General features: G+C 43.6%; 1 protein-coding gene across 1 annotated transcript in view; it reads left to right on the forward strand.

The window, feature by feature from the left end:
- Positions 1-17,971, forward strand: part of POU6F2 (POU class 6 homeobox 2) — a 448,120-nt gene that overhangs the window by 145,330 nt on the left and 284,819 nt on the right. Inside the window, exons 3-4 of the mRNA XM_089315645.1 lie at positions 11,911-12,002; positions 16,308-16,536. Coding sequence (XP_089171771.1) covers positions 11,911-12,002; positions 16,308-16,536 — 321 coding nt within the window. The remainder of the gene's footprint in view (positions 1-11,910; positions 12,003-16,307; positions 16,537-17,971) is intronic.

Consider the following 17,971-nt stretch of genomic DNA (forward strand, 5'->3'; position numbering starts at 1 on the left):
TGAGAAGGAAAACCTGGAGCACAGGAAACGTGTGTGACTGGTAGGGCCTGGCCCACCCTGCACCTTCCTCCCATTATCGGCCATTTCTCCTTCCTGGTCATTCACTTTCAAGACTGGGGACCTGGAGTGCTCTGGAGCCAGGTTCAGTGGGTGCAGAAGAGAACTCCTATAAACAAAACTGCAGTCATGGTGTTGTTGATGATTGCAGTCTGTCTCCCTGAGTTATTTGCGTTGGGTGCTCGCCTAAGGTAGTATAGTTTTGGAGTCGAATGGAATTGGGTTCATGACTCACTAAGATCATAGATGAGTTATTTAACCCATCTAAATCTTTGTCTCCACACCTGGAAAATGGGAATGGTCATTCTGATAACACAGGGCTTCTGTGAAGATTAATTGAAAAAAATTACATTTAAAATCCTGAGCTTAGTGGTCAGCACATAGTAACTACTAATAAATGCCAGTGATTCTAAAATATTTCAGCAATAAAGTAGCTTAGTGATAAAGATGCAGGCGTTCCAAAAATCAGAAAGCCTAGATTACAGTCAGCTTTCTTTCTTTCTTTTTTTTTTTAATTTTTTTTGACAGGCAGAGTGGACAGTGAGAGAGAGAGACAGAGAGAAAGGTCTTCCTTTGCCGTTGGTTCACCCTCCAATGGCGCGCTGCAGCCGGCGCACCACGCTGATCAGATGGCAGGAGCCAGGTACTTCTCCTGGTCTCCCATGGGGTGCAGGGCCCAAGCACTTGGGCCATCCTCCACTGCACTCCCAGGCCTCAGCAGAGAGCTGGCCTGGAAGAGGGGCAACCGGGACAGAATCCGGCGCCCCGACTGAGACTAGAACCCGGTGTGCCAGCGCTGCAAGGTGCAGGATTAGCCTAGTGAACCATGGCGCCAGCCGTCAGCTTTCTTTCACTCTCTCACTGTGCATAATTGACAATGCCTGCATCTCTATAGAATTTAGTTTCCTATAGAAATGGATATAATAATCATAAGTACCTAATATGATTATTAGAGTTGATTAAAGAATATGCACAAAGTAACGTGACTTAGCACATGAAAATTTGTGTCCATAAATGAAATCATGTTCTCTATAAAAAATGATTTAGGGAAAAGAGGAATTATTTATTCAAAAGAAGAATCATTTTGGAAGTATTTGGTCAGACATTTCCTGTGCCTGGAGGAATAACAGGAGTGAGCACGCTGGGATTGCTGTGTTGACAAGAAACTCCCAAATGCTCTGTGGCACACCAGTGTCCACCTGCAACAAGCCAGTCTCTGGTCAAAGGGAAAGTGGAAAGAGAACGGTACAGTGCGATGAGATCTTCATCAGACTGAATTTCTTCCTTGGCATTGGGGGAAAGTAAGCAAATGCATGCAGTTTTTAAAAATAGTTTTACTTGGCAAAATTAAATGCTGATACCCTTATTCTAGTCACCTAGCAATGAACATTCTCCTTTAACTTGGCTGCTCTGTGAAATCTCAAGGTCTGGGGAAGTCACTGGTCTGTGATCACACAGTTGCCTGCCCTTTGCATCACAAATGCAGCCCCTGCAGGTGGAGACCCCCACATTTTCCGTGCTGGAGGTCTCTGAGATCTTGTGCTCTGTGCACCATCAGAAGCAGCTGAACCCACAGGCCATCATTTTCAATTGAAGTGGTGATTTATTCTGCAGTAGCTCATGGTTAAATCATATTCTGAATGTCACATTCGTAGCCTCTTTGCCCCTGAAGGGCTGTGCAGAGCTCAGACCTCTGGAAGGCATCTAGGGTCTTGAAGGAGGAGAGGACAATGATAGATCACTGTGGTTTCCATGGTCTGAGAGCTTCTCTCTGAGGCAGGAGTTCGGGCTCCTGTCACCATGGTGTAGCCGACTCTGTCTGACCCCGTCTCCTCTTCAGGCCTGGGTCTTCATGTGGGGCTACCCAGCAGAGAGTCTCAATGGACTGAAAACTGTTAAAAATCTCAGGGGCAGATGTTTGGCCCAGCAGTTAAGACATGGGTTGGAAGCCTGTGTCCCATGTCAAAGCACCTGAGTTTTCATCCTGGCTCCAGGCTCCATCCTGATCCCAGCTTCCTGCTAATGTGCACCCTGGGAAGTACCAGCTGATGGCTCAAGTACTTGGGTCTGTGCCACCCATGTGGGAGATGTGGGTTTGCTCCTGGCTTTGACCCTGAGCCCAGCATCTGGGGAGTGAACCAGTGGATGAGGGCACACTCTTGTGTTCTTTCTCTCTCTTCCTCCCTCCCTCTCTCCCCCACCTTACATAAAATTAAAAATAATAAAAGAAATAAAAGCCATGAGGAGACTTAAGATAGGGTAGCCCTTGGGTAGTAGGGCTTCCAATAGAGCCTTGTCAGTATTAGGAAAGGACCCAGAATGTGGTTGGAAGTGAGCTTGAGGATGGGATGTTGCAAAGAACTACAGCATCCTCTGTCCAAGGCAGTTGAACTGCAGTGCTGTAACACAGGTGTTAGGGAAGTAAAAGTGGCCAAGTTTCCCTCCCTTCAGCTTTACCTCCCCACCCCCAAAACTCTCTTTTCACCTAAACTCCAAGAGTTTCCAAGATTACTTAAAAGCTCTGATCGCTCTCCAGACACATTTGAAGTTAGTTCTCTGTAATTCTCGCCAGTTTATTACGGGGAGGTAACCTGGCAATCATGAGGAAGTTGCGGCCCTTTGGGTTCACCCATCTGCAGTGGATTGGGATGGTGACCCCGAGGAAAAGGCGAATGCCCTCCCAGCCCCAGCGCAGGGGTCCGCATTGTGTTTGCACTCAGACCTACAAATTATAGGGCTGGTCCTGGCACAGGGTTGAGCAAGGGTGAGAGGTGAAACATGAGAGGTGGCTTCATAATTGTACGTAAAATCACCGGAGCCATGACATCCATGGGGCATCAGAGTCCCACTGGTCAGTAGAGAGGACAAGCCTGATTCAGGGATAGGGTGTGATGTTGAGGGTGCGCCTCAACAGCAATGACCTTGTCAGAGGAGGTGTTCATTTCCAGGGAGAAGTGTGTTCAAAGGGGCAAAACTTAGATTAAAAAGCACTTGAAAAGTCAGGCAAACCCAGTTACAGGTAGCCTGGCAAATGAACACCAGTTAAGACCCTGCATCCCATATCAGTGCCTGGGATAAATACCTGGCCCTGGCTCCTGACTCCACCTTCTGCTAATTACGGACCCTGCAGGCAATGGTGTGGGCTGGAGTAACTGGATTCTTGTCACCCACCTGGGAGGCCTGAATTGAGTTCCTGGCTCCCAGATTCAGCCCAGGCCAGACACCTGGGGTTACTGCAGACATTTGGGGGGTGAACCAGCATATGGGAGCATTCCCTCTGTGTCTCTGTCTCTCAAATAAATACATTTTTGAGCTGCAGAAAAATCAGACAAACTGTTTTCAGATGGCTTAAAGTCTGTCTCTGGGGACATCCATGTTGCCTGTCAGAGTGCCTGGGTTCGAGTCCCAGCTCCATTTCCAAACCTAGCTTCTGGCTGGTGCACACTCCGGGGGGCACTAGTTGATGGATCAGGTGGTTAGTCTCTGCCACCCACAGGAGAGACCTGGATTGGCTTCTGGCTGAGCCCAGCTCCAGCTGTTGCAGCTATTTGGGAGAATGAAGCAATAGATGGGTAATCACTCTCAGTCTGCCTGTCTCTCTCTCTCCTCTGTCTTTCAAATAAAAATAAAATTAAAAATCTGTGTCCAAGTGATTCCAGCTCACTTTGAGACATAGCTTCGTCCTGTTAAGAATGCCAGCTTGCTACACGACACACACATACTCACATGCATGTGGACATACATACATCTGAATGCACAGAGCTGGCCTGCAGGGGGTACAAAGGTAGGCCAGAAAGAGCACCCTGAAAGGAGTTACCCTCCTGAAGAGACTGCAGGATTTGAGGTGCAACCCCTACCCCAGAGCTCTCTCTCTGCCAACAGTTTGGCGTGGATTTTGTCACAGTGTGTTTGACAACTCTCTTTTTTTTCACCAGTCTTTGAGAGGAAGCACTTAGAGAAATCAGGACCTTTATTGGCCTGGATGTCCCAGGAGTCCAGCTCTGTTTTATTACATGGATGTGAAAACACATGACCAAAAAATGGTTGGAGGAAGAAGGGAGGGCGATTTAGTAAATTTTGAGAAAAATGCTTTAAAGCCTTCTGTGGCACACGTAGGCCTGCTCTGCCTTTGGAACTAAAGCGCTCATTGAAGGATTTTGTTAGATATTACAAAATCATCTTCAGATGTTCAAATAAGGAATTTGTAGGATTTCTTTCTGTGTGTCAGCTGAATGGTCCAAATCCTCCTGGGACTACTTGTGTATGTATGCACCCTTAAAATAAAGGTCAGCATTCAGAACCACTGGGAACTTAGATCTCTCACTCAGAAGAAGCAGGCGTGCCCGGCTAGGAGAACCAAGACGTCCATCTTTCGCTTCATTGTCATCAGCATCCTCTGTTCTGCAGGTCTCTGTGGGTGAAATTACAAGTACCTGATGCCATCATTTACAAAAACACATAAACCCTCATGTGAGTGAATGAATGTGTAATTTTCAAGTGTGGCTTCTAGAATCAGCCTTATTATTTTAGAGTCTTGAATTCCACCGGAGGTCTGTAGAGTGTGCTGTATATAAATGCATGTGTGGCCAGTATCATAAAGAAATCCTGACTGGTAATAAAAAGTGGCAAACAGTGGCAGTGGCTCTGAATAGATTTTTATAGACACCTACACTCCCTCCTTGGCATTTAGTAATCTTGAAGAAATTGAAAGAAAGGGAAGTTTAATTTAGAGGGGACTTCTGCCCTGCTTAGCTGGGGTTCACATGCCCAACATGAAATAATAATGCATTCAGCTGTCCGTCTTCTGATAAGTAACCTTTGCATCACCTCACTCACTGGTGCAAACTGCAAACAGTGGGTAAGAAAAGCATGACGACCAGAAAAAGCTGAGGGGTCTCTGTGACCTTCACGTGATTATGTTTGTGTTAATGCAAGGAGGACAGAATTCCAAACTCCCATGTCCTGAGGAGCCCAGCCATTAAAAATGCATTGGTTGTTGCCAAGGGAATCTTAGGCACTGTGTTTTGGAGGGATGGTCTGGCCGTGGGAGAAAGTGGAACTGGTTTGGGCTGAACAATTCATATTTGCAATTCCACTTCCTTCTCTGTCTGCCGTGGCTATCATATCCTCTGCAAAGGTAGTGGGGTAAGTCCCCAGCAAGGACTACACCTTCCCAAGATCAAAGAATAAACTCCAAAAAGGAAGCAAAATTCAAAACTCTCTACTAGAGTCTATATCTGTCGAGAAGCTAAGGGATGCTAAGCCTGGTTTACTTTAGTTAATGAAAATTCATTATAATCAAAATTTTCATAAAGGGTGGAACTGAAGGGCATCATGTTAAGTGAAATGAACCAGACAAAGAAGGCACACATCACATGTTCTCTCTCATATGTGGAAGCTAAAAATAAACATATAAATCTGTCAATCTGAACACAGAATGGTGATTCCTAGAGGCTAAGAAAGGAGTGTGGGCATAGAACATAAAGGGGGTTTGGATAATGGGTACCCAATCAGAATTAGATCAAAGAAATAAGCTTCAAGCATTATACATCTTAGTGGGGAGACTATGGTTCATGATAACCTAGTATTGTATGAGCAAACAGAAGGAGCGCCAAGCCTGCAATCATAAAGCTATATGATAGCAGGAGGACCGCTGGTTAACCTGTGTTGATCACTACCCGTCGTATACATGTATTGAAATACCACACTGTAGCCCACAAATATGTGCAATTATTGTTAGCAAAATTTAAGAAGGATTTGCAAAGCAAAAACAAATTTGCTGTGAGGAACATGATGACAGGAATTAGTAACGGTTATTCAGGAACTCAGCTTGAGCTGGGTGGGGAAGTGGCATTTGGGAGACTTCACTGTTACCTTTAACTCTGAGATCACTCCTTCCCTCCAGAGTGCAGAGATCCACTCTCTGTGGGCTTCGGGTGTTAGATCACCCCTGGAAAGACGGTGTTGATGGAACCAATGTCCCGTGGTCACAGAGGCATTTTGATGATCAAAATAAGTTTTGATCAAGTGTGCCATTCAAACTCCTGATTAGTTTGAATGCCTTTTGCCACTTCGGACCCATCTTGTTTCTAACAAATTGAAATTAGGCTTCCTTATATTTGCAGAGAATTAACTGGTATCATATAGCTTTTAAATTCTATGTTATGATTGCTTTAAAATCAGCTTTTACATTCCTTGAACTTCCTAGGAACAAATCTTGGTTATGAAATAGGTATATCTGAGAAGTTCTTCCCTTTGGTAAAAGGGTCATGGATTACAATGGAAGAATGTTCCAGGTGAGGAGACCTGGAGGGCCACGGAGGTGATGCTGATGGATGGCCCCTGCCTGCCTGGGCGGCATCGAAGCCTCTGGTCTCAAACATGGGGGTGTCGTGCAGCACCTAAACATGTTTACTGTCAGTACCCACACAAGGCATGTGAACCTCTGGTCAAGCTCCACCAACGTTGGTCAGGCCTAGGGAAGACCACTGGGCTAAGCCATGGTCTGCGTGAGACTCGGAAGCTTCTCGGCGCCACTGTTTTTCTGTATTTCCTGATTAGGCTACCATGAACTAAAGGAAGCACCATGCAGTCGGGTTCAAGCTACAGTGAATAGATAATACTTAGAAAAACAAAATCTGTACTGAACACGTACAGTTTTTATCCTGGCATTATTCCCTAACCACTAAGTTGTAACAACCATTTACCTGGCATTTTCACTATGTTAGGCACTGTAAGTTATCTAGAGATTTACTTAAAGTAAATGGGAAGATATGAATAGATTGTATATAAATACCATATCATTTTATAGAAGGAGTGTGAGCGTCTGGGCATTTTGGTATCTGTTGTGCATCTTGGAACCAATTTCCCACTGATACTGAGAGAAGATACCCTAAAACATTGTTGGTAGGAATGTAAACTAGTACAGCCACTTTGGAAGACAGTGTAGAGATTCCTCAAAAATCTAAAATTAGAGAACCACATGACCCAGCCATTCTACTCCTGGGAATTTACCCAAAAGAAATGAAATCAGCATATGAAAGAGTTATCTGTACCTCCATGTTTATAGCAGCCCAACTCACAATAGCAAACATATGGAATCAACCCAGATGTCCACCAACTGATGACTAGATAAAGAAATCATGGTATATATACATGATGGACTACTACACAGCCATGAAAAGGAATGAAATAAGCCAGTCCCCGAAAGACAAATATGTTTTCCCTGACTTGTGGTAACTAATATATAGGGTACAAAAATGTAATGTATGTGAGCAAAATTGACCTTTTGAGATTTGATTATTATTTATAGCCTTTGTCTATACTCAAGGAATAGTGGTTTTTCTGCTTACTCCTTCTTGAATTCTTTATTTAGTGGAGCGTTAAACTTGTAATTATAAATAAAATTCAGAGTATGTCATTGTAAAATCAGAAAAATAGAGGGGGGGATGTTGAAGGAGGGCAAAGTGGGTAGTATCTTAGAACTGATGTATGTTGCAAAGGGGCAAATATCTGGGGAAAACACCTGTCGGTTTAGGTATCTTGTACTTTGGCTTAATCATAAGGCTAGCTAGGGGCTAGTGTTGTGATGCAGCAGATTAAGCTGTGCCTGTTACACCAGCACCCCACGAGTGCTGGTTCAGGTCCCAACTGTTCCGCTTCTGATCCAGCTCCCTGCTATTGTGCTTGGGAAGACAGTAGAAGATGGCTCAAATGCCTGGGCCCTGCTACCCGTGTGGAAGCCTAGGAAGGAGCTATAGGCTCCTGGCTTTGGCCAGGCCCAGCTCTGGCTATTGCAGCCATTTGTGGAGTGAACCAGTGGATGGAAGATTCCTTTCTCTGTCTCTCCCTCTCTGTGTCATTCTACCTTTCAGATAAATGGATAAATGAATCTTAAAAAAAAAAAAAACTGATAAGTTGGCTAATTATGTCAGGATCAATGCACAATTGAAGGTGATTGTGTTCAGTCCGTTGTCACTTCTGCCTGACTCCTGTTTTCATGGAATATGAACTAAACCTCTATCTGTAGCCACAAACGCCCCAGTGCTGAACCTGGGTGAGGGCAGTCCTGGAGCAGATGTGGGGGCCTCTGTGACACCTGCCCTGGGTTGATTTGTTGGTCTCCTCAGAGGGTTTCAGTGGTGGCTTCTCCTGTGGTCAGGTCACTGGGAGGCTGGGTCCAATCTGTCCTTTTTTCACTCTGATTAGCTTCATTCTGAAGAACTTGCCCCAGCCTTCCACAGACATGGGTCAGCGTGAGAAGACCAGTTTCTCCGTGTGAGACTGATTGAACCTGGTAGTATGGGTGCTGATCTTGGTAGAAAAATCACTCTCCTTCTCATGTCAAACATGGAGGGCATGGGAACCCACAGCCACTCCCGCCTGACACATACTGGGTTTTTTCAGTTGGGGACCCATTGGCATCACTGGGGTGGCCAGCTAAGAGGGGTCTGATCTGTAGCTTAGTGGGAGATCCTGCCTGCTCCGGGTGACTCAGAGCTCCTGGGCAGCTGGTTGAAGTTTTGTTTATAGTGGTGCTGCCCACTCACCCGACACCCCCCACCCCAGCCCTATAAAGCACTCCACCAGGAGGCCCAACTTTGGGTGCACAGCACATGTTTAGGGTGAGTGTACAGTGGCCACCATAACTGGGGTACAAGGGACTGAGGACTGCACCCCAAGGGCCAGGGATATGAATTGATTTGGTTTGAGGCAGGCAAAAATTATGGTCAAATTAAATATTAATAGATTAAACACAAATTAAATCTTAAGTAATAGTAAGAAAAAGAAATAGCACTTATAGGGCAAGAATGTACTGTTTCAAGACGTGCCTGTGTATATATTCGCTCATTGAATCCCCACAGCAGCAGCCCTGTGAGGGAGGTACTATTACCGTCCCTGACTTTTACAAGAGGAAGCTAATGTGGAAAGAAGTTGGAAAACAAGTCTAGGTCCGTGCATTTAGTTAAGTGGTAGAAATTAACACGGAAGCATCCCTGCTGCTTACCTTCATAGCAAAATGCTTTTAATATCTAAATTGCAATTGAGGGGGAATTTGCCAAGAAGCTAATCATTCTAAGACATTTTCAGTGTTTATGTTAAATAACAGGAGAGTCAAGTGGATGCCTAGATCGCTCTTAAAGGAATTATCCCACTGCCGAACTATAAGGCAATCCACTGTTTTATTGAGTGCATATTCGAAAACTGAATGAAATGCCTGCACAGCCCCTGACCCATGGGCTCATGGCTTCTCTCTATTAAACTCAGGCCACTGGCTTCCCAACAGGACACGGGTGTTGCTAGAATCCCTTTGTCTGCAGGAATGGTGTGCGTTTCCCAGGCTCCTGGTCGGAAGGAACCCACCCAACATATTCAAGTTTGCGTTTCGATGTTTGTAGCCGTGGAAATACAATCTACCCTCAAATTCTCTGCTAGCGCATGGCTAAGTGTTGCTTCAAATCTCTCTGCAGCCTTTAGCCGATGTCATTTATTCATTCTGACTGCTGGATTCCCCTTCTGGCTCTGAGAAGGCCCCTGATACGGGAGCCGCCTTCCGACCAGACAGATTAGTTTATGGTCCTACAAGGTTAAGCGTGATACATGTGTTTGGGGGAGATGGAGATGCGCATTAAGAAGAAACATTACTTTCTGATCCAGGCAGGAGAGCATACATAATCTCCTCCAGAGCCTGTGAAAGACTTCATTTTACACATGAAATTGTGTGGAATTGCCCCAGACTGCCTGGAACACGGCTTTTCAGAATAACTAGCCTCAGAACAAGCTGCTGAGCACCAGTTAGGGCCTCGAAGCAACAGGGAATAAACGTAAGCAAATGTAATCTGGGTACAGTTACGGGGAACACACACGCTATCTTGTTGACACAGGGCCTGCGTGGGACCAGACCTAAGCCTGCAGTGACATGCGTGAGGAACAGTGGCAAAACATGGGCCTGGCACACGCCAAAGAACCGGGAGACAGAGGGGCCTTGGGTGGATGGAAATCTTTTAATAGTCAGCTTTTTACATCGATTCCAAGGACTTTTCTGTCTTTCTGTGTGTTGTAAAATTCTCTTTTCACCATTGACTGGAAAGCACCATGTCTGGTAACCAAATTATTGGAGAATTTGGCTAATCTGAATATTTGACCAAAATCATCATTTTGGGGATCTAGTGAGTGTTGCAAATCCATAAAGCTCGGGTGAGAATTTTAAGACAAAATAGGAACCAGATACGTATGCTCAGAGACTGTAAGATGTGAGCTGCAGAAGGCGCCTCCCAGTTTAAAATGCCCTGCTTTTCAAGCATAATAAGTAAATCACATATAAAAAATTTAGAAGAAAGGTCTTCTGCACATTACAGGGAAATTGTTGGCATCTTCTGAAGGGTCATCTTAGCCTTGTTATTAAATGACAGCAATCATTAAAATGCCAAACATATTTTGACAGAATTCACTTTATAAAATGTCAGCAAGTCTGTGTTTTTATTAGTTTGTTCCAAATCAATTTAGAAATTTCAATAGAATGCTTGTAAGTATTCCCCAAGCAATGTCCATTCCTGACTTTGTGTGCAAAAAAATATTACAAATTAATCAGATTTTCAGATTTCTGCATAATAGCTTTGCACGTTTATTGCTTAATCCTATTATAAAATGCTGTTATGATTGACACATTGCTGTGGAGATAGAAGTCAATTGAATAATATGTAGCAGTCAATTTTATTTGTAGCTTAATGTGCTGAAGTGTTTTTTCCACATTTCCATTATTTATAAGTCTGTCCCTTTGGAGAATAAATAGAAGAATTTGTTTTAAATGAGCCAATAATACCTTCTTTAAAATTTATAAGTGTGACAGAATCATATCTTTTTTTTTTTCTTGGTCGTTCATTGCATGCCAGTAAACGGGATTTGAATTGTCTTCCACTTGCTATTCATAGGACAAACATCAGGCAAGAGGATCTTGTTAAGGTTCACTTGGAATTGGATTTCAACCACCCCATTAGAAAACTCCAAGAAAACAAAAGCTACCAAGTAGAAACCCTCAAAAATCGCTGCTCCCTTAGTATATTGGTTTGTTTATTTGTGTGTTTATTGTTTCTGCCACTATTTTTCTGGTGTGGCTTGTCCTGAGACAAAGCACATAAGCATGCATAGACTCTAGTGTTAGAAGGGTTTGCAAGAGGCACTGTGATGGTGGAATCTCTGTTTTCAAGCTTTGTCCAATGGGCAAGGTAGTGACTTGGGTTCTGTGCTTAGCATAGTGGGGCTCCCTGGAGTTAGGGTGGGATTCTTACTGCTTCAGTCAGCATCCAGGAAACTTGCTAAAGGAAATCCATATTCTTTTTGGGCTGGTGCAAGGTTATGTTAAAACTGGTTTTGTTTTTAGGAATGCACATTCCTAAGGTCCGGTGTCTGCAGCATGAACGTAGAAGGGCAGGAAGTGTGAAAGGGTTGGGGAAACAGTATTGGGTGATCATACGGACGGACTTGGTCATATCTAAAATCACGTGCTGTTTGGCTTTGGGGAATTAGATTAGCTGTTGCTTCCCAGGCATAAAGAATGCAGTTTCCTGCATATTGGCTATGCCGGTGAATGCCACGCACATGGCTGTATAAAGCAAGCCTATTGGCACATGGATGATAGCGTTACTTTGCTGTGCTAGGCTTCTACCTCCTAATGACTTTGGCCATCCCGAATGTCCCTTAGCGTCACTGATGCAGGTGCTAAATGATTTGAGCTCTGAAACAACTGATAAGTCACTCTTGTCATATCATCTGTGCCTCATTATTCTGTGACGTCACGTGAGCAATCCCCAGGCAGATCTTCCATGAACGGAGTCTTTCTCTTTTGAATTCCAGGGGCCAGAGGAAGCGCGGCGCTCTCAGAGCCAGGCACGCCCGACCAACACCAGGCCAGTCAGACCCATCCCCCATTTCCAGTTGGGCCACAGGTCAGTACGTCTCAACTGCTTTCCGTTAGGCAACGCTGAGGGTGATTTAACCAGATAAATAACCAGATAAATAATAATGAGTTAAATCCAATTAACTCCAACAGAGCAAAGATGGTGATAAATTTTTGTATGGGAAACTGTATGAGTACATTATTTATTAAACATCATCAAGAAAATATGTGTCTGCAAATTCCTTTCTCTTCCTAAAGGAAACACTGGTTTTAATCATTTGGAAAAATATGTATATTGGTAAAGTACCACAACTGTGCTGTTGGTTACCATGCAGTTTTCTAGAAAGTAAAACTTTAATGACTGGAGTGTGAAGAAAATTAAGTTATTTCAACCTTACTATAGCCATTTTTGAAATACAAGATGTGATTTAATATAAAAAAGTTAATGCAATTTTAATGCAAGTTCAGCTTATTGGGTTTGACAATACTGTACATCACACATAGCTCTTGCATTAATAAAGAAATACATTCATTATTTTTTAAAGTCCAATATTTGTTTTTTGCAGCCTGGTGTGGGTTATATGGAGATGTAGAACACAATTATAAAAGCCTGGGATTTTGTGTGTGTTTTTAACCTCTATTGTTTACAGTGAAATTTTGGGGCTTCATCCTGCTTTTATGGAAGAGAAACCGATGCTTGGGCCTTTCTTTCCCTACTGGTACCATTGTTCTCGGAAGTCAGTTGCTTTCAGCACAAGTTGAGAGCGTGGGATGCTCTTGACGCTCTTGGTCCAGTTGCCACCAAGTGTCCCTGTGGGCCTAGATTCCATCGTCTCTCTGGGAGCACAGTAAACTCCATGCTGTGCACACGAAACCTGGGAAGCCATCTGAGGAATTACAGAAGCCTCAACAGGGGCTTCCTAAGCATCTCAGGAGCAGGCTTCTATGTGTCGTCCCCCTTCTAGGTTGACTCTTATCACATCCTGCCTGTGTGTGTGCACACCTGTGGCTATGAACAGACCAAGGGCAACACACTCAAATGCCTCCAGGTGAGGTAAGTGATGTCACAGAACAGGGTAGTGAGGGACAGTGGCACTGTGACAAACTGGGGGGGCATGCCCTGCTCTGAGCCTGCAAATCCAATTTGTGAAGTGCTACTGGCCAAAAACTCCCCGTGTGTGACATTTTATATGGTCTGAGGAGCACCCATTTGCCTTCCAACTTACCATGCTCTTACCATGGGCCGTGATAGCACACTAGGACACCACTGGGAACTGAGGGCATGCTTATAATTTTGTACTTAGTCCCAGAGTATGTTTACATTGCTCTTCAGAGTAACTTTGTATTTTTTTAAAGGGAAGCCCTGCTATTCCATGTGAGATGTACAAGTCCATTAGGAGCTAGAGTAAGTGGTCCAAAATTAGGCTGTGCAGAGCCTTTGAGTCTTTTAATGGCCTGGAGGGGACTTTGTAGGGATGGCCAAAGAGTGGGCTCAGCCCTCTCCACCCCTCCCTACTTTCTGCAGAGGAAGCATTCTCTTCTCTCATCTGTTCTTTGATGGAGAAGGGCTAAAACATGGATTCCGGGGCAGCCTGCCTGGACTTAAACTTGAACAGCACACCCACCTCCACACATTCTCTACTTGGGACTTTGAACAACTCATTAACCTCTCTGCACCTCATTGGTAGGCTAACTGCAGCATCAGAATCATGCCTGCCTGTTAGATGCTGGATTTTGTACCATGCCTATACTTGATTACCTTTTCCTTTAGAGAATCATGACAACTTTTTGGCTCTTTTTAAAAAAATATTATTAATATGAAAAGAAGAGATTTCATGTATTTCATAGGTGTGGTTCTAAGAAGATAACCATACTTCCTTCCCTCCATCCCCCTTCTTCCTCCCTTTCTTTTTTTTCTCTTTGATTTTTGTAAAGACATATTTTTTTTTTGACAGGCAGAGTGGACAGTGAGAGAGAGAGACAGAGAGAAAGGTCTTCCTTTGCCATTGGTTCACCCTCCAATGGCCGCCGCGGCCGGCGCGCTGCGGCCGGCGCACCGCGCTGATCTGGTGGCAGGAGCCAGGAGCCAGGAGCCAGGAGCCAGGTGCTTTTCCTGGTCTCCCATGGGGTGCAGGGCCCAAGCACCTTGGCCATCCTCCACTGCACTCCCTGGCCACAGCAGAGAGCTGGCCTGGAAGAGGGGCAACCGGGACAGAATCCGGCGCCCCAGCTGGGACTAGAACCCGGTGTGCCGGCGCCACTAGGCGGAGGATTAGCCTAGTGAGCCGTGGCACCGGCCCGTAAAGACATAATTTCAATCCACTCTATCCACAGGCTTAATTCACCACTACCCATAATATTCAATTATGTTGTAAATATTCAACCATAATATTCAACAAATAATAAGTAGGAAAAAAGTCAAAATCTCCCAGATAAGAGCTTTGTATTGGTTCCTCTAGAAGAAAGCTTGATGTGGGGTTTTGCTCTACACTGCTCCTGGAAGGGTGGGGCGAGCAGTGGGGTGCAGGGCAAGCCCTGGATAGAGCAGTCTAGGATCAAATGTGTCTCATCATCTTGACTCTGCCAGGGCAGGAATCTGCCTACATCTGTCTGCCAAGGAGGACACACCATGCCCTCAGACAAGTCTACTGCTGCTGTTCCATGTCTAATAATGGCTTTTGGATCAGCTGAGGACATAATCATTGATTTTTGTAATATTTCAATTGGGCAAAGAATGTTACAGTAATAAAAGAATTTTCAAAAAGAATTTAAACTAGAATTAAATATTTTTATCTGTAAAATTCCATTTCTTTAAAGATTTCATTTACTTATTTGAAACAGAAAAAGGAGAGAGAGCGAGAGCAAGAGAGAGAGAGAGAGAGAGAGAGAGAGAGAATCTCCCATCTTTTTCAAATGGTTACAACGGCCAGGCCTAAGCCTGAAACTCCATCCAGGTCTCTCACTTGATTGGCAATGGCCCAAGCACTCAGGCCATCTTCCATTGCTTTCCCAGGCACATTAGCAGGGATCTGGCTGAGAAGTGCAGCAGCCAAGACTTGAAACTGATGCTCACATGGGACGCTGGCATCACAGGCAATGACTTACCCACTGTGCCATAACTGTAGCTCCTACAATCCATTTTGGATCTTGTTTTTACACATTTATAATTTTACTATCTTAATAATAACCATTCATATTTCATTAGCGATCACCCATTTTTAAAATGTATGTTCTGTTTTTATAAAGAGGTGTCATAATAATCCATTTTAATGCCAATGCAATATCTCATCAAGTTTAATATTGTAACAAACCATTTTTCAACACTGATGTATTTTTAACTGCAACACATTTTCATGCATTTATCACTTTTCCTTTTGGATTATATCTTCACACTATGTCCTAGAAGCATGTTCTGAGTCAATAAGGAATGACTATTTTTGCAGCTCATGATATGTATTTCCAAGCTGCTTCCCGAAAGGATTATGCCAGTGTGCTTGTCCCCTAGCCATAGAGCTGCATAATGGCACACTGTAGACTTTTTCTAGCATTGAGTTGATCTTTTACATTTTTTTTAATTTTATAACTGAAAATATTATTTCATCACTTTTTTAAAAACCAAAATTTCACTGATCCCAATGAATTCTTTCTGGAAAAACACAGAGTACATTAGATGAGAGTCTCAAATACAGCAGGGTAGGATCAAGTGAAAGTTTCTTGAAAAAATAATATACAAGTGCAAGTTGTTACTTCTAAAGGTACTTAATGGGACCAGTATTGTGGTTAAGCCACCTGTTTTGATGCCAGCATCCCATATTGCAGAGCCAGTTTGAGTCTCGCTGCTCTGCTCCCAATGCAGCTCCTTGGGAATAATATGGGTAGGAAGACAGTAGAGAGTGGCCCAAGTTCTCAGGCCCCTGCCAACCACGTGGGAGACCTGGCTTCAGCTCATCTCAGCCCTGGCCATTGCAGCCATCTGGGGAGTGAAACAGCAAGAGGGAATACATTTCTCTCTCTCTCTCTCTCTCTCTCTCTATATATATATATATATATATACACACACACACATATATGTATAATCTTTCTCTATCTCATCTCTATCTGTCACTCTGCCTTTTAAATAAATAAATAAATCTTAATAAAGATATTTAACTCCTCAAGGAATGACTATACCAAACAAAATTTTCCAAAGAAATAAAACATGGTTTCACAAACATTCCTTTTCTCCAGTCTTTTTTTCAGGGAGAGAGCACGATGCTTTGCTACTTCTTCTGGAGCATTCAGGCCCTGCTTAAGTGGCAGGAAAGCACTTAAAAGTCCACTGGAAAGTGAGCTCCGTGTATCTGTTTCGTTGCAGCCACTTCTGACCGCGCAGCAGTTAGCCTCTGCGGTCGCGGGCGTGATGCCGGGAGGACCCCCAGCCCTCAACCAGCCTATCCTCATCCCCTTCAACATGGCGGGACAGCTAGGCGGTCAGCAGGGACTGGTCCTCACACTACCCACAGCGAATCTCACCAACATCCAAGGGCTGGTAGCCGCAGCTGCAGCTGGAGGCATCATGACTCTGCCATTGCAGAACCTACAAGGTAAGCAGGTGTCCATGTGCTCTGGCCGCTGCTCCTCGCAGTAGACCAGAAAAGTGCCCTGAGTGCTTCCACTGCAGAAGACAGGGCTGGGTTTTGTGTAAGAAGCAAAGCTTCTCGTTGTCAGTGAATCCTGAGCTTCCTCAAGCCATCAACGTCCTCAATTCTGGTTTCTTAACATCGATATCAAAACCTTTCAGGCTGTCTGATAACAGTTATGAGCAATCGCTGCACAACACTGAAAACCTTGAGTGTTACGTCAGTGGGATCTCATTTGAAGGTCTGAGTTACAGTCTCACAAGTTCTGCAGTTGAGCCTTGCAAAGAAAGGTTAGGACCGACTTGGTACTCGGACAAATACTGCTACTTGTTTGTGTGTGAAGGGGCTGGAATATCTCAAATGCAAGACATTATTTGGAATAATCAATTTAATGTAATCATTTACATTTCACTTACTAAGGGTATTTGGTTATAATTATTAAGCACTGTATATTTGATCTTCTCTTTTGTCATGAAAAAGAGATTTGTATGTCAAAACTTTATTCCAGGGGCCTAAACCAGAATTGGCTGTAGTTTTACTCAAGAAGGGGAGTTCTATTGAGGTTCTGGGGGCTTTGGCTTTTCTTTAAAAGATTTGGTAACCATGACTGATATATTGATTTTCAAAAGTCTCAGGGGCAGAATTATTATGGAGAAAAATGGCGTGAATATGCATAGGGTGCCTGTTAAATAGAAAATAGACTTACTTTGAATTAAGTCAAAGGATGTTTGTTTTCACTATTTAGAAAAATGTTAACAATTTTTTTCCAGAGTAAGAGTTTCACTGGGTAAGTTATCAGACAAATAACTTAAAATATTTTATTTGTTGATCAAATGTCAGGACTGCAGGTAACGTATTAAATTCATTAGCACATCAGTCCAAAGAGTAAGAAACAGAACAATAGTGGTTAATCCTTGACCTGAACTTTTTATGGGCTGTGTTCTATCTCACCCATTGTTGCCACTTCTTGACTTTCATTTTAATGTTTAAAACAAAGTCTCTCTTTTATACCATTAAATTGTGCCAAGAAACCTGCTGTTCATAAATCATGCATGCCCAGGATACGCTAATGCACAAACTTTGCTTGTTTCAAATTTGAAACTGCCTGGAAAGCCAGGAACTCAAGATTAAGCAAATAAAACAGGAATACACAAGGTGAAAGCAGAAGCAACAAAGTGTAGGGAGAAGCTTTTTAATGTAGGTAGATGATGAAATCTTAATGAAGAAATGGACATTATCAAAATGCAGCCTTCCATTTGGAACATTTGTGCTTATGGGAATATTGAATATTATAAATAAACATAAGCTCACTGGGCTCCTAGGCCATGCATTAATCCTGCTTGTTTAAAGTGGGTGCCAAAGTCAGAGTCATAGCAACTGGCCTGTTATATTTTGATTA

This window comes from Oryctolagus cuniculus, chromosome 16, assembly GCF_051225735.1.
Source record: "Oryctolagus cuniculus isolate XC-2025 breed Fujian yellow rabbit chromosome 16, ASM5122573v1, whole genome shotgun sequence".
Taxonomy (NCBI): domain Eukaryota; kingdom Metazoa; phylum Chordata; class Mammalia; order Lagomorpha; family Leporidae; genus Oryctolagus; species Oryctolagus cuniculus.